The sequence below is a fragment of the Pyxicephalus adspersus genome, chromosome 8 (assembly GCF_032062135.1).
Source record: "Pyxicephalus adspersus chromosome 8, UCB_Pads_2.0, whole genome shotgun sequence".
NCBI lineage: Eukaryota > Metazoa > Chordata > Amphibia > Anura > Pyxicephalidae > Pyxicephalus > Pyxicephalus adspersus.
In genome coordinates this window covers 70,325,976-70,347,286 of record NC_092865.1, presented here as the reverse complement: position 1 = coordinate 70,347,286, position 21,311 = coordinate 70,325,976, and the positions used below count along the sequence as shown (strand labels likewise).

The 21,311-nt window shown below is 37.5% G+C and overlaps 1 protein-coding gene across 1 annotated transcript; it reads left to right on the top strand.

The window, feature by feature from the left end:
• Positions 1 to 6,613: 6,613 nt before the first annotated feature.
• LOC140336260 (uncharacterized) lies at positions 6,614 to 17,472 on the top strand. The gene is made up of 7 exons (XM_072419251.1): positions 6,614 to 6,653; positions 8,001 to 8,133; positions 10,213 to 10,255; positions 13,592 to 13,736; positions 14,319 to 15,241; positions 15,533 to 15,641; positions 17,316 to 17,472. Exons 1-7 carry the CDS (start codon positions 6,632 to 6,634, stop codon positions 17,351 to 17,353), a joined length of 1,413 nt encoding a protein of 470 aa, XP_072275352.1. The 5' UTR covers positions 6,614 to 6,631; the 3' UTR covers positions 17,354 to 17,472.
• Positions 17,473 to 21,311: the final 3,839 nt, after the last annotated feature.

Sequence of the window (21,311 nt, the reverse complement as noted above, 5' to 3'; positions counted from 1 at the left end):
TCAGAGCTCCAAATCTGCACACTTGTTTCAGAAGGTTTACATGGATAGAAGCCTTTGGATCAGTATGACGGCCAGGCAACAAACTGTTGTGGAAGAAAGTTGGAACACTGAGCCAGAAAATGTTCTTCTGTTTATATGTCCCAAAATGCAGCCAATAACATAAAATATATTAGTGTATTAGTACTCTTTATTGTTAAGGAAAATAGAAATAGAGAGGTTGAGATTTGCAGTGATTCCTGTGTCACTGTCTGTATTCGTCTGTCATTTGCAACCCCTATTTAATGTACAGCGCTGTGTAATATGTTGGCGCTATATAAATCCTATTTATTATTATTAATAATTTCAGCTATTCTGCATCATACTAAATGAAGGGGAAATAAGTGTTCCTTCTGTAACATGCACTCAGTGGCCCAGAGAGGTACCAATATAAAAATAAATTGCCATGGAGCATACATAGTTGGTGGGAGTGAAGAAATTATGTGAAACTCATGGGTATGGAGAAGCATGTAGCTTGCTCTGTCTCTGGGGATTGGCACAGAGCTGTTACATGGGGGCAAGTGACTGTCCTTGGTCCTGTAAAAGCTCTGACTAAAGGTACTCAGACCTTAGGCTACGTACACATGTCCGATGATTATCATCTGACTATCACTTCGGGGCTGGTATCCGACAAGAATTTGACGTGTGTACAGCGCTTGTCTGATGTCGTTCATGGATCCACTGCAGTACAGCTGAAGAGGAGAGCACATCGGGGTGCTGCTACATCATTCTCTCTCTTCCCTATCTATAGAGCAGAATGGCCCTGTATGTACAAAGCTCGTTCATACAACTTTCATGTCTTTCCTGATCCTTTCCAACGACAAAAGTCTTACGTGTGTAGGAAGCCGTACACACAGCTTCCTTTGCTGATTGGTTTAATAGATCTACAGGGACGTGAGTTCTATCAAAGCTAATCCAAAGAATTCATTTCTTTTTTTTTTTTTTTGCTATATTTGAGTACCAGGAAGTCACAATGTTTCACAAGTATATGTAAACCCTATAATAAATTATCACTTATTTTGTTACATCTAATAAAAAAATGTTGATCTTGCCAGAAATCTTGCATTTCGTTAACTACTTATGCTTGTTGCCTGTGATGACTGCTATCAGTTACATTGTTCTAGGAAGCCTGGGTTCCCCAGTCCTAACTTTTTTTGTTGTCATGATACAGTAGTGTGAAGAAATGTTGTCTTCCTAGAACTAGAAGTGTGTTACCGGTAGGACAATCAGGTAAAAACAAAAAGTTTGCAAAAAGAAAACAAATGTAGCCACCAGAGTGAAGGACGGGTAAAATGCAATTTATTAATATTTGTTTTTTGGTTTATATACACTTTAACTTACTGCACAAAAGAAAATGTATTTTGTGATAATAATGTACAGTAACTGTTTGCTGCCAAACAACTGTAAACAACACATTTTGGGAACTACAATCTATGCCATGTTCCTTGTTTAGGGCCATAGACAATGGTATTCAGAGTAGTAAATGTTCTCCCTCACTATTTCCTCCCTCCTTTGTGTGGGAGTGATTCTGTTGTAGCCTGTGGAGTACAGGATCTTGGGAATTAGCATTGTCAGGTTAGTTTCGTTTCTCTGCTCTCACATCGCGGTTACAGGAAAGGGGTATTGGCCTATTCTACCTCACATACCTCCCCTCCCTAAATTGAGCAAATGATGATTCACCGACAGTCCAATTTTATCTTGTTGCTCAATGTATTTAGAATTTTAGTTATAAACACAATACAACCTAATTTTAAAACTCCCTCACCCGTCTTCTTCTGTCTTTTAAAACCGTCATTACTTTCAACCACTACATATCTCCCCTCCTATTGTGTGATACTTCCCCCACCTCCTAGATTGTAAGCTCTTCGGGACAGGATCCTCTCCTCCTCCCATGTCACTGTCTGTATCTGTAATCTCTATTTAATGTACAGCGCTGCAGAACATGTTGGTGCTTTATAAATCCTGTTATTATAATGTTAAAATAATAATATGTACCAATAGTGTTGGTGTTCGAATTCGGGTTGTCCTTATATATGACCTAAATATGGCTGTTCGAATTTGGATTGACCCGATCCCAAAAAAAATGAGATTCGACGGCAATATTTCGGATAAAAAAATAAAAAAAATGTGTTGAAAAAATAAAAATTATTGTTAAAATAATTTATTTAGTGTAATATATATATGTATATTATTTAGTAATATAACAACCATTGCCTGTGGCTGCAATCATTGGAAAGAGTGTGCCATCCCCGGGGCACTACAAATTAATTAACCTCTAGTGCCCCAGGGAGCGCACACTGAGCTCATTATTACTGTGCTGGAAAGTGTGTTACAGTGTAAGACATACTTATATTAGAGCACTAGAGGTTTGGAATGGGGAGACTTTCAGCCAATCAGAGACCTCTAGTGCTGGGCATCTTCTCAATGATTGCAGCCGTGGCACAGTGTGCAATTGCCAGGGCACTAGAGGTTAATTAACCTCTAGTGCCCTGGGGATCGCACACTGAGCTTATCAATGATTGCAGCCATGACTAGAGGTTGTTATATTGCTGTGCTGGAAATTGTGTTACAGAGTAAGAGATACTTATATTAGAGCACTAGAGGTTTTGAATGGGGAGACTTCCAGCCAATCAGAGACCTCTAGTCTCGGCCATCTTCTCAATGATTGCAGTCTTGGCTGCAATCATTTAGAAGAGTGTGTGATTCCCAGGGCACTACAGGTTAATTAACCTCTAGTGCCCTGGGGATCGCACACTGAGCTCATTTTACTGTACTGGAAAGTGTGTTACAGTGTAAGAAATAATTATATTAGAGCACTAGAGGTTTTGAATGGGGAGACTTCCAGCCAATCCGAGACATCTAGTGACGGGCATCTTCTCAATATTCATTAAGAAGAGTGTGCGATCCTTGGGGCCCTAGAGGGTAAATAACCTCTAGTGCCCCGGGGATCCCACACTGAGCTCATCAATGAACACTCAATGAACGGCCGCAATCATTGAGAAGATGCCCAGCACTAGAGGTTCCAGATTGGCTGGAAGTCTCCCCATTCAAAACCTCTAGTGCTCTAATATAAGTATCTCTTGCTCTCTTGTTAATTAACAAATCTCTTGTAGAGATTTTTTAATTAACAAAGAAAGAACAGAATAAACAGTTCCTCTCCAAACAGGGTCATGTAAGAGTTCAAACTGTATAATGGTTAGACTTCCAAAACATAAAAAGGGAAGACTGATTATCTCAATCAATAGACAAAGAAGAATGTGGAGCTTCTTGGAATCTCACAAGTGTAAAAGTAAAAGAGAAAAAAACACACAGAAAATGAAGAAAGGAGTAAATGAGTGCAGAAAAGGAAAAAGGAAAAAAAGGAAGGATGTATACATCGCCAATTCCAGGTCCACCATCCTTTAAAGCGGAAACTATCAGTAAAAGAAACACCTTTACAGGTCTATCCCTGGAGGCATGTAAAAAGTTTCTCAGAAGATGCCAAAAGTAAAAAATGCATTAAAAAAGTGTATAAAAAAAGATATTTGGCCTTTAGACATTTCATTAGACAAGTTGAGTTGATAAGTTGAGTCCCCAGTCTAAACTTGGCTCCAATGAATGAGGAGAATTGAGATCAGAAGAATTCCCCCCCTGAAACTGATCTGGATTCATGCCAGAGGTAAATTAAGAATCCTCCCACATTAGTGTTAAGGGACCATTAGGAGAGCACCAAATGTCCTTTTGATGTCTGTCTTAAAGAGTGAGATACAGCCATACAAAGTGTAGGAGGTCATATTTTAAAAGGAAATCCACATAGGAGCCACAATTAATATTGCAGAATAAGAGAAAGTGTCCTGGGTCGGTCCACTGGGGTTGGGGATCAAATAGTGCAAGTTGAACAATTTGTGTCACCCATTGATATAGGTGGAATATAGGGACTCCCAACCTGCCCAGGGTTCATGGTCTACAAAGCATTATTTTGTGGACCCAGCAGCCTTCGTTAATCCATACAATGCTGACCTTTGTATAGATTAACCACATGACTATGGACTTTGTAAAGCGCTGCGTAACATGTTGGTGCTATATAAATACTGTGTAATAATAATAATAATAATAATACTTTATTCTGGACAGCCAAACTCAGGGATTTTGGATAGGCAAAACGTAAAACATATAAAGTAACCTTGGGAGGGTAATAATTGTGATGGTCATGATCCACTCAAACCAATATGGCGGAATTCCCATAGATTTTGTGTAGTAGAGGGTGATAGTTTATTTGACGAAAATTGGGCATAAAATGAATCATTGGATAAAGAATACACTTAGAGTCAGAGATAAAGTCCTAATTATGACAAATAATACTGCTTTATATACCTACCGTTACATTGTTCCAAACATTAGGAGGGGGACCATGTGTAAAAAGTGTTGTAATCTACCCATGGTGCAACTGTGATTTATGCAAATAACTTCAAATTTTAATACGTTTAATTAAAACTTTACAGCGTAACAGCTGACTTTACTTTAAGAAATATATAAATTATTCCTTGACAAAAGTACACCGCATGCAACTTGTACAGTACAGTACACATCCCAACCAATTCACTGTGCTAGGAGCCCAGTACAAGAGCCAATACAATTTCTCATTTGCTATATCAAAATATAGAGACCTACAATTAATTACTTATTAATGATGTCTAGGTCTCTATATTTTGATTCATCCTGAAGAAGCGACTTCATAGTCGCGAAACGCGTCGATGTAGAATAGCATTACTAAGAGACCACATGTTAGAAAGAGATCCATGTCCAGCATGTTGAAAACAAATTTGTGATGAATTTTTGTGACATTGTTTATGATGTATATTGTACAAACTTTTATTGTGGTTTTATGCTTCAGGTTTCACTATTAAAGAATTTATTGTTTAATTTTACTTTGTGCCTAAAAAGTCCCATTTTTCTGCACACATATGAATATTGATTGAATCGATTGGGATGTGGCATTGCATCTTCTAGATGTCAATCTGTTCTGACCAGCTAATCTTCATTGAATTGAATCATCGAATCTATTTAACCAAACCAAAAAGCATCATTAATTTCATGCAATTTAGAAGCAGCACACACCTCCCACAGGGATCAACACTAACAGATTAGAAAATGCACCGCCATGCCTGGTGGAGTTGCCCAAAAGTTAAAAGGTTTTTGGAATGTCATCTATTCAGTCATCCACATTAATTTACCTTAACAGTTAGAAATATCTTTATTTTATTCTTATTATTGATAAACAGGATTTGTATAGCGCCAACATATTACGCAGCACTGTACATTAAATACGGGTTGCAAATGACAGACTAATACAGACAGCGATACAGGAGGAGAGGACCCTGCCCCGAAGAGCTTACAATCTAGTATTTGCACAACTTGATGAGATGCTTTTAAAACCAATGGCTTGCTTGATTAAATATATTCTCCTGGCAGCAAACCATTAGCTTGTGATTGGAAAGCCTCTAGCATACCATTGGAATTCACTAAAAACAAACTGAGCTGGATCGTGACAATCAACAAACTGACTTTTCTACTTAAAAATAAAATGCAGGTCTTGCATAACATATGGGATCCTTGGATTGCTTGTCTTTCAAACTAGCATGAGGGACCTAATATTTTCCCTTCCCTCCTGATTCCCTTTTCCCTGATTTTAATTCCATATTTTAATTTTTGTTACATAGTCAAGGAATGAAATGTAGAGTTGAATCTAGTAACAGCATTTATTTGACACATAGAAGTTGTAGGGACCAATGCATCTAAAGTCAACATTAAAACTTATATCAGGCAATAATGTAAAGGAAGGGGAGGGCTAGTTTTACAAAGACCATGGTATACCACAATAATGGAATACTGGCTTAATGCAATATTTCTTTGAAAACTTTTTTTATATCAGTTAAACACAAAAAAGTCCTTGTTATCATTTACATTTTGTACGATGTTTGAATTCATATATATATATAACTTCAACTCTTTGACTGTTGAAATATCTTACTGTTATGTGACTATTTCAATTTCCCCCCCAAATATGTTGTAAAAAAACCCTTTGAAAAAAAAAACAATAAAAATGTATGAAATACAGATATTAGATTAAATCTATTTTGCTAGTAAAATAAATCTTTTAGGAATCAGACAAAATACACTTTTATGTATGTTAAAGGTAGAGAATAACTGAAATAAATATTCAAATATAACAAATAGAAAACACAACTGCTGTAATTTATTTCTAAATCTTTGAAATACAAATATAACAAATAGCTTTGATTCATCTTGTAATATGCTTCTAATATATTTCAAAGTAATTGTGAATAATGTTTTTATTAAACAAAATACTAATCCCAAAAAAATGCATGGCAGGCATCAATACATAGATAAACTATCTACCACAATATGGGGAAAAAGGATCAGGGACTACAGGGTTAAATGATTTAGGCACTGCATTGTCCTTTGGTTGGACGGGACTTGTTGTGTTCCAGGTAAGCCTTGTTAGTGCAATCAGCTACTTGGTGGATAAAACCTGTTCAGTGTATAGAACAATGTAGACTGATAGCTTGTGTTATTTGAAAGGGTAGTTTGAGAAATGGCCCTGTTTAACATTATTGGTAAGCGTCTGGCATGAATTGTGAATATCATAGTTAATGAAAGTGGTTTTCACTGTGTGACTGCATATTTTTCCTTTGCAAGTGAAATGTCTACACTTGTTTCGGTATCTCCCCATGCATACACCTGCTTTAGTTTTGGCTGTATTCCCAGTATCATTCTATGAATGTGAGCTGCTTTGTATGTGTCTGTAGGCCTCATATCTGAAAGTTTGTTGGTTCCCTATATATATATATATATATATATATATATTGATTGTTTTAATAGAGAAATGTAGGGGTTGCCATTGTTTGTCTCCTCCTGAAAATTGTGCTTTGTCTCCCTTTGCTTCTAAAGCAAAGGCTCCGCATGCAATGTTTTATGTATCTGATTTTTTGGGAAGCTGAATGTGTTATTATTCATCATTGGTGGTTGTACTGAATGTCCCCAATCCTGCTGCCAAAAGCTGTACCTTGGATCACCTTGCTCTCATTATGCTTCAGGTTACTATATTTGAATGCTTCTTGAGAGAGAACAAAAGCAGATGAATGCTGTGAGATCCAAACCCCATTTATATATATATATATATATATATATATATATATATATATATATATTAGAAATGACTGTCATTTGCAACCACTATTTAATGTACAGCCCTGTGTATTATGTTGGTGCTATATAAATGCTGTTTAATAATAAGAATAAAGCCAGATATTGCCAATGTGTACTGTTGACTATATTCTTTATTATATAATTCTATTCTCTATTATTATTATTATTATTATTATTATTATTATTATTATTATAGCTTTATTCTTCCAAGTACTGTGGGTTTGGAGTTTATATATGACTCCAAATCCACAGTACTTGGAAGATAAGGCTTTATAGCCAACAGTATTTATATAGCGCCAACATAATACACAGGGCTGCACATTAAAAAGTGGTTGCAAATGACAGTCACTGACACAGGAGGAGAAGAACCCTGCCCAGAAGAGCTTACAATCTAATTTCACAACTTTTACCTATTCCAGAAGTGTGTAAAACCATTGGTGTAAGGAAATGACCCCCCACCAAACAGTGAACAGCGCTATGTGTATATAGTGCTCATTTTTTCTCCTGTTACTGGAAACATTGGTTGCGTTTTACTGCTTTCCTGGCCTAGAAAGTAAAAGACAAAAATGCCCACTCTACATATCTACAACAAAAAAATTCTGGCTTACCATGCACTTTAACCACTTTTAGCCAAATAAATCTGCTTCCCATGGGTAACTGTATTGTTCCACTAAGCCCATCCTGATACCGGGTACTATTTTATATAATGTGTGTATAATTTGTTTTTTCTTTTTTATCCCATCATCCATCCAAAGGTTCCATATTTCAGCCGTCCGAGACCAGATCCACTTATACTCCAGTTAATTATTCTCCAAAGGAAAATTCTTCAGGAAGGGCTCAGAAAGGCAAGCTGAGTAAATTGGATATTGGAACACCTAACAACTTCAAGTAAGTTTTGGCCAAAGAAGCCTTCTTAAATACTTGTCAGGACTTTATAAAGGTGCATTACATTGTTCTTGGGCAAAAAGCTGTAGGGGAACTCTGGTTCAATATCTGAGGTCCCTTTGCAACATTATGCTGAAAATCCCCAGGGAATGCCGGTTTACTGGAGTAATATGTATTAGTATTTCTATTATGAATGTGCAAAATCAAAGTTATCAACTAGAGGAAGTATTAACCCCTGATATTAAATATTTTCCTGTACCACTGCAATTCAATGCTAGATTTTTTTCTTTCATCATGGTTTTTATTAAATATCTAAAAATGGGGAGATTTTGCTACAAGCTTCAGAGGTAAATTGCTGCCATTTTTTGTGGATTTTACAGGTACTGTAATCATCTAATTGAGTATCTGCACATTATTTATTCATTTTTACTGATTTCTTCTGAGTGTGATTGTGTGTTTGCAATGTGGTCTACCTCCCCAGTCTACTGGTATGTGCCTTGACAGCACTCCGCTGCTCCCCCTTCCGCTGCTCCCCCTTCCGCTGCTCCCCCTTCCGCTGCTCCTCCCCCCAGCAAGACCAGGTGCTTTTATGTATGAGCAGATTGTTACTATTTGACATTGCTTGTAATGGACGCCAATTAACATCGGGATTTTGGCTCCAACTGCAACAAGGAAATAGAATTACTCTGCTACCATCTGGGTGTTTCATCTTTGTTTCACTTGCTAGTAGTTTGTGAAACTTTTTTTTTTTTTTTTTTATTAAAAATTGCTATATGCAAAAAAAAAAAAAAATATTTCAGTTGAATACACACCAGCTGTTTCCTCTTCCAAGAACGCTGAACTGGAATGCAAGACAAACATCCCCACCCACTCTGGCAAACTGCCTCTACAACCCACCTCCTATATTGGCTGGGCATTATGATGGCCTAAATAACATAATTAATAAAAAGTTGTTATGTACTGGAGGAGTGCCAGAGGCAAGTACTATGCATTCAATGATTTGCAATGAACCACTGTATCGTCGTGCTAGCCACTGAGCCACCATGCTGCCCGTGCTACTTCCAAAATTAAATGATTGCCATAATGTTTTAATAATTGCACAAACTGCATGGCTTAAAAAGTATCACCGGGTCAGGAAGTTTGAGTCGCAAATCAATTACTTATTCTGCTTTTCAGAGCTGTTATCATGTTCGCTGTTAGGAGCCTCCAGAAATATATTTTGCCAGCTTGATGCATTTCACTTGGTGGCTGCAAATGTTGATGATGAAATGCGTATACATTTTTTTTACCAAACTAAAGCAAAAACCTATTTGGCACTTAACACACTGAATGTAAACGGCAAAGGAACTTCTTATTATGTGGGGAGAACTGGTAGAAGTGTCTATATGTGGGTTCCCTTCACTCTAGTATAAGGCTACATACATACGTGCAATATAAACAACTTGCTACCGATAATTGTTAACAAAAAAGTGAACAATGAAGCCGATGAACGAGAAATGTCGCTGTAAACAGACGACCGTCCCGGCAGATCTGATTGGGTGACGTTAGTTTGCAATCTATTGTGTGTGTACGGTCGTTCAGTGATCGTGGGTTGTTCTTTACACGTCACTTCCTGCATCATTCGAACAAGTGTATCAAGCATGTGTGTACATATTGGTGGATTATATTTGAATGATCATATCATTTCAGCATGTACAGAATTGTGCACAATACGATCGTTCAAAATGGTCGTGAATTGTTGATCTGTCATTAATCGTTTGTTTTCCAACGACAATTATTGCACATGGGTTTGTAGCCTTGGACCCCCTTTATCTACATGCTGGTAAGAGGTCAGCTTGGTCTCCAGGCTTCTAGTGATTTGTGAGGACAAACCGATATCCTGACTGATGGGTGAGGTGGTTATGGGGAACCAAGTTACCTTTGTTATCTATTTTTGCTTTTATTCTACCTGAATTTATTTTGTGTACAATGCATGAAGAGTGAGGAATGCATGAGGAATGATAAAGTCATTCATGGTATGCTGTAGGTGAGAAATAAGTTCGTTTTGCCAATGTCTTCTATTGATAATGTCTCTATCTGCAGGCACGTTACCCATGTTGGCTTTAATTCCATGTCTGGTCTAGATGTAAGTAATCCTCCTTTTTTTTTTTTTTTTTTTTTTTAATTTGTAACTGTAAATCATGTAACTATATATTCCTGCATTCTAAAACTTAAGGGACCTTTCACTACTTACTGGACTTTTGAGAACCCCAATTTACCCCCCCCCCCTCTGTTATGGAGTTGGAGTTGTCATGTTTTTTGACTTGTTTAGTTTGATATTGCTTCTCTACCCTGCCACCACCTGCCTAAGATAAGGTATCTTCAGTCACCAGGAGCGTCTCAGGAAATTTGGATCAACTTCTCTTAAATATGCCAATAACAACAAATTTATAAAAATTCTTGTGCAGAGAGATGGGGTGACACCAAGAGGAGTAGTATAGGGATGGTGTTTCTAAAGAGTTATTTCTCAAAGGCCCACCCTGAGAATACAATGGGGAAAAAATTTCGGGAAGAGAAAGGAATGAGAGGCTTTTGTGAGACCAGGTAAGCTATATATTAAAATTTCAACTTTATTTATATTCTTTATACTTTATTCTTTATTTATATATTTAAGTATTCTAAATGCTAGACAGAGACCTCCTATGCTAGTCCTAGCTCATGATAGGGGTAATATTCTAGTATAAAAACAATATTGCGTAAACAAGTTCAGTAGTTTCAATGAATGCAAAGGTGCTATATCCCTGCCCGACGCGTTTCGCCCTGTCACAGACATAAAGGAGAAGACACAGAGGAGGGGCCTCCTATTTGGACGGCTGCCAGCTGTACGCCTGTGATGGATACATTTTCTCTCAGTTCCAACACTCACTAGCAAATTTCTTTGAATACTGACTTAATCTGAGCAACTTTTTCTTTCCCGACACTGGATATCTTTAGGCCCCTTCAATTGCACCCTGTATCCTAGCTGATCCAGAGGAAATACTGTTTTTATGCTTGTGATCTACTTGAGGAATGATAGGCATGATTTGGCCCCTTCACAAGTCCAAAGTTTTAGCGATTCAATTACGATCTCCCACCCCCCCGAGGAAGCCCCATGGCGCGAAACGCGTCAGGAAGGGAAATCGCACCATTGCATTCATTGAAACTGCTGAACTTGTTTACGCAGTATTGTTTTTATACTAGAATAGTACCCGTACCTTGAGCTAGGACTAGCATAGGTGGTCTTTGTCTAGCATTTAGGATACTCGAATATTAATAAAGTTGAAATTTTATTAAATAGATTACGGTTTCCCACAAAAGCCTGTGTGTTGGACTTTTCAGGCAGTAATTTCTTGTCCACTCATCAATAAGTATACATGAAATACATTTTTATTTCAATCCTTAAAAAAGTGCAATACCCATATTCTATGCTCAATGCGTTTCACAGATATCATCTTTGCTTCTTTAAAAGTAACAATCAAGACATGGGGACACTAAATCTTATATTGGGGATTCCCTCTGTCCATTGTTGTTGGACGCAAGGAGGGAGAATTTTAGAACCTGCTAGTTAGTAATTCGATTATTTCATCTAATTCCAGCCACAAATTGTGTAATTCAAATCCTCTAAAGGATTTACTCAGAATGCATTTGCAGTGGGTCTCCCTTTTCCGAAGTATCAAATATCTCCTCTGCCTCATGTCACCCCGCTGCTTGTGACAAAAACATTTTACCTCGAAATTTTTCAATGTCCTCTCTGCCTGGTATCGACCAACCGTTTATGATTAATTATAATGCCTTAGGTGTTGGAATAAATTGTGTAAACCAGTGGTCCCCAACCTTTTGCACGTCACGGACCACTAAATGCATGGACTCCGGACCGCGCATGTGTGGTAGGCCGGGTGTCGCTCAGGAAGCAACTCCCTCCCCCCCCACAGTGACATCACACAGTGACATCATGATGCCAGAACCCGCCCACTCTCCCATCACAGGTCAGAGCCTGCTGTGATAAGAATTGGGGCAGATTGTCTCTCTGGATACAACAGCCCACCTACCTAAACCTGCGGTGTCTCCGGAAGATGTGCACCGGCCAGAGCCACGGCCCAACCGGGGATTGGGGACCTCTGGTGTAAACGGAAGAAAATACGCAGAGTAGGGGTTTTGGCTAAATATCAATTATATCAGTAGTTACAAATAACAAATGATATAAATCAACGATACAGGTTGAAATATAAAAGTGTTCCTTCTCTAATAACATAGAGAAGTGCAGAAGTATGTGAATTAATAATTTCCAGTGATGTATGATGTATAAAAGTGATGTATATAATTCTGATAGTATTTGGTAGGCTGCATTGTATTGATCATATAAAGAAAGTATATGTCCAAGGCAAAATGGATGGTAATGTATTGGGACTGATGTGCAAAAATAGTAACATAGTAGAGTTATTTTAATTGCTATGTGTCCTATGTGAGTTAGTAGACAATTACTTGAGTGTGGTAGTAAGATATATCAGATATCAAAAGGGTGAACTCTGTTAAGGGAATTAAAGGTTTTAGTTACCCAACAGTATGTGTGTAATAATTTGTAAAAGTGTAATAATAAATAGGAATAATATATAACTATATAGTCATAGTATATAACACAAATATTTTATAGGAATGATCTTAACTATTGCTTGCTTAGAAAGCTCGGTTAAATTTAAATGGTAATGGAGAATCCTTGAATAAGGGACCTAGGGTATGGTTTCCTTTATCCTTGTTAGTAGTAAGAAAATATGCCATGGCAGGGATGTATCGGATGTCAAAAGGCTGAATTCCAAAAAGGAAAAGTATAAAAGCTAGGGAATAGGGAGGTAAGATAGTGGAGACTATAAAATGGAATATTTCCCCCAGGTAGGTTTTATATGCTTTACTTGTGAATCTCTTTATTTTAAACCTTCCCTGAAGTGTTATATAGGCAATGACCGTTACTAAAGCTGATTTGTCATTCCAATGCTGCCATTTTTCCAGAGGGGTAAATGGAGTACAGTATTGACCACCAATGTGGTAATGCTTCTATTTTCCAGTCTGCATTGTGTTTCTGCTATTGGGAGTATTTGTTAGTTCTCCATGGCTCTGACAACACATCGTCATGCTGAATTCCATTAAGGCAGACTTGTTCCTGCATGCTTTTTCTCGGTCTGTGTTCTGAATATTGTATTTGCCCAAGCAACCATATAACTAACAATTCTAAGAATTAGATATTACAGTCCAGACAGGCTTCTTTAGGAAATGGCACAGACGTACTAAGCAGTTGAGTCAAGCTTCACTTTTTCAGATATAGAAGATGGGATTTGTGCAAAGACTACATATGTAAGAAGAATCCTGTACTGATAGATATTCATTGAAACACCCCTGCAGTAATGTCTTGTATGAATTTTCTCTAGTTATTAATCTTTGTTTTATACAGCTGGATTCTGATGTAGACATGAAGGCATTGATCAGTCTGGCCGGTGTGCAAGGGGATGTGGACAAGGAGAGTTCTCACAAAATATTTGATGTGTTGAAAAAAGAAGCACCCACGGAACATGTGCAGAAAATGACAAGAAGGAAGAGTATGTCTGTTGGTTGTGTTAGCTAATTTAGTGGTTTACGTGACTGCCCTGGCCTGTGTGGGGTCTGACTACAAATATTCTGCACCTATTAGCACATTATTATTAGGCAGTATTTATATAGCGCCAACATATTACACAGCGCTGTACATTGAATAGGGGTAACCTCCTAACTTTGCCTACGTTTGTAAAAATGGAAGGAGGGCTCCTGTTCCACAGTCTCTGTGGACAGCCTTACATTTGGCTTCTGCAAAGAAACATTACACCAACTATAAGGCAAACCAGCATTTAATAAATTGTCATACAAATGGTACAATGGGGAGTGGATACAGAACAAGAAACATATTAGCTTTAATTTTGAATGAGGTTGGGTTTATATATGAGGAGGCTTATATATTGGGCATGAATATCTGAGAATGGCGAATGTACAGATCCCACTTTTCTAAATGGGGAATTTTTGATTGCTTGGGCTTTACTGATTAGAACATGGAATACCCAGAAAGAACAATTGTATGAACCTAAAAAGTGCCTAAAGCAGACTGTAGTTAATCCAGTCCGACTCCTAAATCCTGTTTTGTTTTCCAGCATCCGTGGAAAAGCCCAATACGCGCAACAGACTTCGTTCTTTGTCATCCTCAAGCATTACTCCAACCAAAAAAAGGAAGAGTCCTATTAAACAGTCTGCATATGCATCCAAAAGTCTAACACCGCTACGGGACCAAATTCCTATTAACTACAGCCAATCGTTGAGCAAGGTCCCCCCATCCTCTTCTGTTTCATCTTCCAGTCATTTCCCATCAATGAGACGCCCTCCACCTCTACCTCCTTATTTAAAAGAGTTGTCTGAGACTTTGTCCTGTGCTTCTTCTGTTCATCATCAAGCAAAGGATAAACCCGTGTTACCTCCTCATCCCCACTTTCTTCAAGGCAGACATTCCAAGCACATTACACACCATCCAATCTCTCCAAGTAAAGAATCCCCCCAAGAAATGGTTACGTATTCCTTGCCGACTTCTAATCTAAAACATGCGGCAGCTGAAATGGAGTCATTACAACCTCAGCACCCTTTTCCGCAGTTTGAGAAAGATTTCACTGGTGCCCATTCTCCTTCTATACCAACCATGGAGTCTTCAGTTTTAAAGTATGGGGATGTACCACCTCTTCCATTCCCCCCTTCATTTGATAAAGGTATTGATTCAGAGATTGTTATGCCATCTTCTCTATGTTCGGAACCACTGAACACAGAGTTTGCACATGGAACTAATGGAACCATACCACCTGCCCCCGCTCTTCCATTTAAGTTACAGTTGGGCAGCTCCCAGACTTTGCATTGCTCCAATGAACAATTCATGTGTAAGAGTTTAGATCCCCCATTGAATGCTCAGACGGAGCCCCCTAAGGATGACTGTGCTTTGGATGAACTGGAGGATTCTGGTGATATTATCAGTCAACAAAGTGAACAAACATTATTCTTGGACCAAATCAAGCAAGGAGTGCAGCTAAAATCGGTAAGGTGTTCTAACTTCTAGTGTGTAATTTAGATAACCAACTACTAGTTTTGTGGGGGGCGGCATAACTTGTGAAACAAGGTTTTTAAATATTTATGTGCAATACAGGAAATGAAAGGTTGTGTAAAACTTATATAGTCAACTGGGGTGTTACTTGCTCGCTATATTATACTATGTTCGCATTCACTGTTGACCAAACATGATTTTCAGGTAATGTTTAATGTTTTCAATGCTGCTTTGTTGAATACCGAGTGCTTATCAAATCCTTTTTTACAATATGATTTATTCTAGGTCAGCCAGAATTCTAGGTCCGCCAAAGCAGAGTCATCAGAATGCTCCAGCATTGCCAGTGCATTGAAGGCCGTCATTCAGAGAAGACACAAAGCTATGCACTCCTCAGGTACAACCTTCTGACCTGGTAGATCATCCATCTCCCCATAGATTTTCCAAATTCTGTATGATGATTCCCTTCCACATCAGTAGATTTTTCTTTGTAATTCATTCACTGTTCATGGTTTTTTTTTTCAATGTATACAAAAAGAACCCTGCAAAGGGGGGGGTGCATTTGGAAAGTAAGGAGGTATGCTGTATTTGGAAAAAATGTATTCAACTTGTATGAATGCATTTATTTATAGAAATATTAGAAAAATGTGTATAGCATTACACTCAAGGCCACATACAGAGTTGTCAACACTTCACAGTGATGTTTGTGTAAATTCAGATGTGTTTCATGGGATACCCACTTCTTCAGGGAATATACTATGTATATAAGCACTCCCCCACACACACCTTTTTCCAAGGTCTGTGATTTTTGAAAAATGGAACCAGGGATCACGCTCTCTCATTTGAAATTATTTGGCTAGTTTGTCAGAATTCACTTGGTATGGACATTTTATGCTGAAGCGCTTGTGTTAATTGCCAGGAGGAGAGCAGAATCAAGATGACCTATCGGTCCGTTGCTTCACCTTCTACTCTCCAATGTGGTAGAGCTTACACCACTGTATTCTATATAAAGGCAATTGCCTATACTTTCAGACAATACCTGCAAAAAAAGCTCAGACAAACATTTTATAGCATCTTCTTTGACATAAAATGGTTTTGGTCTGGATGGAGGGAGAAGCAAGTATTCACACCAACATGTGTAACAAACATTTATTGCTCTCCAGCCAGTTAGATTTACATAGCCTTGCGGTTTAACAGATAAAACTGCTTGCATATATTTCTTTTCATGTTTACCTGGAATTGGCTGTTGACCGCTTCCTGAAAGTGTATGTTCAGCCTAGGGGACCCATTTATAATGAAACAACCTAAAATGTACTGCAAATATGCCCCAACGTTCTGCCACATTTAAACAGGTGGTATACTGGAAAAGGTTACTTTGCTATCATATTGATGTAGTATTTTTGCAGCATAGTAGAGGACTAAGAATAAAAAAAATAAAAAAAAAAAAATGAATCAAGAGCTCAAAGTGACATTGACAGGTGAACCCTGGCCAAATATGTAATAAGCCAATAATTGAAAAGCTGTAAAAACAAAACTTTTAAAAGGGGCTTATGTCTACTTTATGTATGCCAAGGTAAAAAAAAATTATTAAAGATCTAACCCTCAATCAGTTTTTAATTTCATGTCCAGATATAAAATCTCTTTTAAAGCCAACTGCTTTCTCACCTTGATAAAATACTTACATTCTATGTATCGGGTGTGCCCTGACTTCTTGGTATAAAGTCCTACCCTTTCCCAATGGTAAACCTCTATATGTCCCATCAGTCAGTGGATTAGTGATCAAATCTGGAAAGTATAGAACAGGGTTCAGGATCTGTTTATTGCCCAGGCCTGAAATCCAAAAGACTCCAGACGGTTGATGAATCACATACGTACTTATTGTAGTATTGTTGGCATATGCAAATTTGATGCTCTTCAACCCAATGCATAGCTCAGTTTTGTCAGGTTGCTATAAAGGAATGTCTAAACTCGACATCAGAAGTTGCATCTATTAACAAGAAAAAAGACTGCAATGGGTTGTCTCAAATACAAAATGGGCATGCTCCTATTGATCTCTTCTTTTTCATTCTAGATGATGAAGATGAAGTGGAAGAAGAGTGGGAGGATTAGGCATCCGCAGTATCCTGTTTTAGATATAAAGGCTTCAGTTTTGTTGTATACTATATATGTGAATTTTTATTGGAAGTGATAAAGAAAGTCATGGTTTATAATAAAGAAAAATAATGTACGATTGTAGGTGTAATGATTTGGGTCGATATCTATTCTAATGCTGTAGAATCCATTGCTCACCTTTGGTGAGATGATCAAGCGGAGGGACTCAGTTTGGAAGGGTGAAGTGATGCCGTGCTAAACAAGACCGCTGTGTTCTAGAGCTGTGCATATCAAAACTGAATGTACAGTTTAGGCTTCCAACTCCCATTGCCTGAAAGATTTTGTAGTTGTAGTGTGCGGGCAACAAACATGGGGTATACTACTGGTATGTTTCTCCAAATGAAGTGTCTGAAGTTGTTTGCCAAGGGTTTCTTCTAGATGATGCCTAGTCAGTTGCAACAACTTGATTTTATTTTGTGTAGTAGATTTGATGAGTAGCCTAGGATCATGGTCCTGTTGCATGATCTAATTTCAGCCAAGCTTTAGCTGTCTCACAGTTGACTCTAGAATACTTCGGCATCTTGCAGTCATTATGCCAACAATGAACCCATCTGTGCTTGACAGTTGGTATGGGGTGTTTGTTCTGATGCTGTGTTTTGGGGTTATATATACATTTTATAATATAACATTTTCTTCTGGAAACCCTTCCCAACAAGTCTTATCAGTCATTCATTGTACTGTCTTAGACTTTGGAATCTAGCATGCTAACAGAGGAACTTCTGAGTCTGAGATTTTGAGTCTTGAATGTTGACCACTTTTCAGTATAAACATAACTTGGCAACAAATAACCATTAACCAAAAATGAACATTATATAACCTGTAACATTACTGGTTGCTGGTTGGTTCTCAAAGGCAACCTCATTACACGGGTAGGCTGCTTCATCTGAATGTAAATTGCTCCCAGCCGCAAAACCTCACAGCTTGGGAACGCCATGACCCTTCCTTTACTACTGACCACCACCATATGTTATCCAAATCAACATTTCCACAAACCTTGGAGACTCCACACCAAAGATGGGTCCCAATTCCACCATCACACTACCAATGACCACTACCCCTCCAGGACCTCATCTACTGGCCCCTTAAAACACCATTCTTTTAACAAGTGTGGCCCAGGAAAAAAAAACAGCTGAAAGCGGTAACCCCGAGCCACACTCGGGGTAGCTTAAGGAAAAAAATCTTACCTAGTCCTACCTGTTCTCTTCCTTTGATGTGTCCCCAGGAGTTCTCGGTGCATGCAGCTGTTGCTAGGGGTGTGGTGGAAATTTCAAATTATTTTGTATTGCATTCAATACAAAATAACTGTATTGAATGCTATACACTGGATTTACTTGTCTAAAAGTAGTACATTGTCTTTGATGAAAATGTATAATCCTGCTTGGCATTGTTCATGCCTGATTCCTCCAGCCCAGCAAACAAAACTTTTTGCGGCCAACTGCTTTTTGAAGTTGGTAACATTTGCTAGTAAAGCATTTGAGTAGTAGCACCTGGCTGCTACTTACCATTTAGTTTGCATGGAAGGTAAAGTTGTACTTTATTTTTCAGAAACTGCTTTTGCATTTGACCTAATATTTGTTAAATGACCATCATGGTGTTCATGGTGTATTTTTCTAATTTTAAGATCAGGACAAAATAATTATTTCCTGCTCAGCTAAAATCAAATGATGCATCCAAGGCCCACTGTATTATCATGGGATTGGGATGTCTGCTGGGTGAAAAAGACTGACAGGGTTACTTTTTTTTGTGCAGTAGTTGATGTATAGTATGGACATACCAATCCCATGATAATACAATGGGCCATGGATGCATCATTTGATTGTATGTAATTATGTATGAAGAACTTTTATGAATACATACCGTATTTTTTGGACCATAAGACACACCTGACCGCAAGACTCACCCATGTTTTAGAAGAGGAAAACAAAAAAAAAATATTTTGATATATATTTTAATAAAATATATACTTTAATATTTGAGGATTATTTGTTCCGTACATTGCTAATTACTACATTGTCATAGTAATCACACAGTATTTTGCCTATCACACTAGGAGAGAGATTGCATGGCAGAACATTGCAGAGAGAGATTGCATGGCAGAACATTGCAGAGAGAAACTCTCATTTTCCATTGTCATTGATTGTATTTGTCTATCATGCATGTTTTGTCATCTGCAACCCTAATAAATTCTACAACACTGGAAATATTATATAATGACACTTTATAAATAATATATAATAATAATATGTTGATAAAAAACAGCTATCTCGATTTGACAACCTGTGTTTTTCGGAATCAAAGAAATGTATTTGTGTTTTTTCTTCAATTTACTTTAACTCCTACACAGCTTTTTGATATTATCAAGAATTTCGGCCATACCTCTTGGTATGAAATGCGGACACTGGGAGGCTCTTGATCTTAGTTTCTTTGACTTCTGTTTTAATATATCACTAGCTGATAACCCGACATTGCCCAGGCATTTATTTATTGCAATCTTATAATATACAGGAAAAGGAATCAAATAAAGCTAATGTTTTGCCTTTGATTGCACTCATCCAATTGCCTTACGTTTTCTCAAAGGCATTATTACAGGCCAGAAATTTGTAAAAGAGTCCAAAACAAGTATTTAAAAATATAAGCAAAAGGCTCACTGTCACTGAGCAATACATACATACATGCAAATATACCTCTGACATACACAGCAGTGCTGTACAAAGATCAGCGGTGCACTCACATGAGTCTCAGTCATATGTCTAGCAAGTTTGGTTTAAATGTCTCGTTTCCTAGTGATGACATACACACATACATACATATATCCAAATACATATATCCATACATATATCCAAATAGCTCTGACATATAGCATAGCGCTGTACAAAGATGACAGGTGCACTCACATGAGTCTCAGTCATATGTATGGTAAGTTTGGAACATACACACATACATACATACATCCAATTTTATATATATAGGTTGATATCCATTCTGCTTTTGCATGTTTTATCTGAAATCTATCCAAACAATGCAACCTTTTTTTTCTATTTTGTGTTATTTCTTATAGTTTTATTTTCAGGATGAACATCCTTTTTCTCATCCCCTACCTCCTTCCCCCCCTTGCCCCTACCCCAAATTAATAATAAAAAAAACAGAAAAAATTAGACAGAATCCATGGTATGTATGACACGATAAGATATTTGAACTGCTATAGATTTGTTTTCAGCTCAAGTCAGTTATGTGATTGGGTATATTTTGTTTGCTGTATTTTTGATGTATATTGTTACTTTCCGTCTTTTCGATATATAAAAAAAAAATATTTATCTCTGAAACTGTGACATTTTTGGTTGATTCCTATTTTGGTTTACCATGCTCCTGGGCCTGGCTAATGCCTCACCTATTCCAGTTTGATTCAACTCTATACTATAGTCAAATTAGATAGATATTAAAGCTTTGTTTGGTTTATGCCATTGTTGCTTTTATTGCACAAAGCAGTATTCGGAATTGTGTCATGCATGTCATATGTACTAATATGGCCACTCACATATCAATTTAAGTCGATAAGGACCTATTGTGTAAGTAACATATGTAAACTTCCTGATTTTCACAAACATCTTTGCTGTATTAAAAAGGAGAATACAAATGAATAAAAAAGAGATCACCACAATTAATATTTTGTCTGCTCTGTCCCTCGAGGTTCTGGTTTCAAAACAGGATATTGCATTCATTTTCTTTTTGTTTTTTATTTTCAATAGAAGTACCACAAGTGATCCCTTACTCCCACATTAAAAAAAAGACCTCAGTGACATTTAGCAAGTTTAGCACATGAAAAGTATTGTGGCAGTTTGAAGTTTTGCAGAAGTGGTAATAGAGGAAACTTAGCTCAAATTCTTTGTATATGTCAAAATAGTCATTAGCAGTAAAT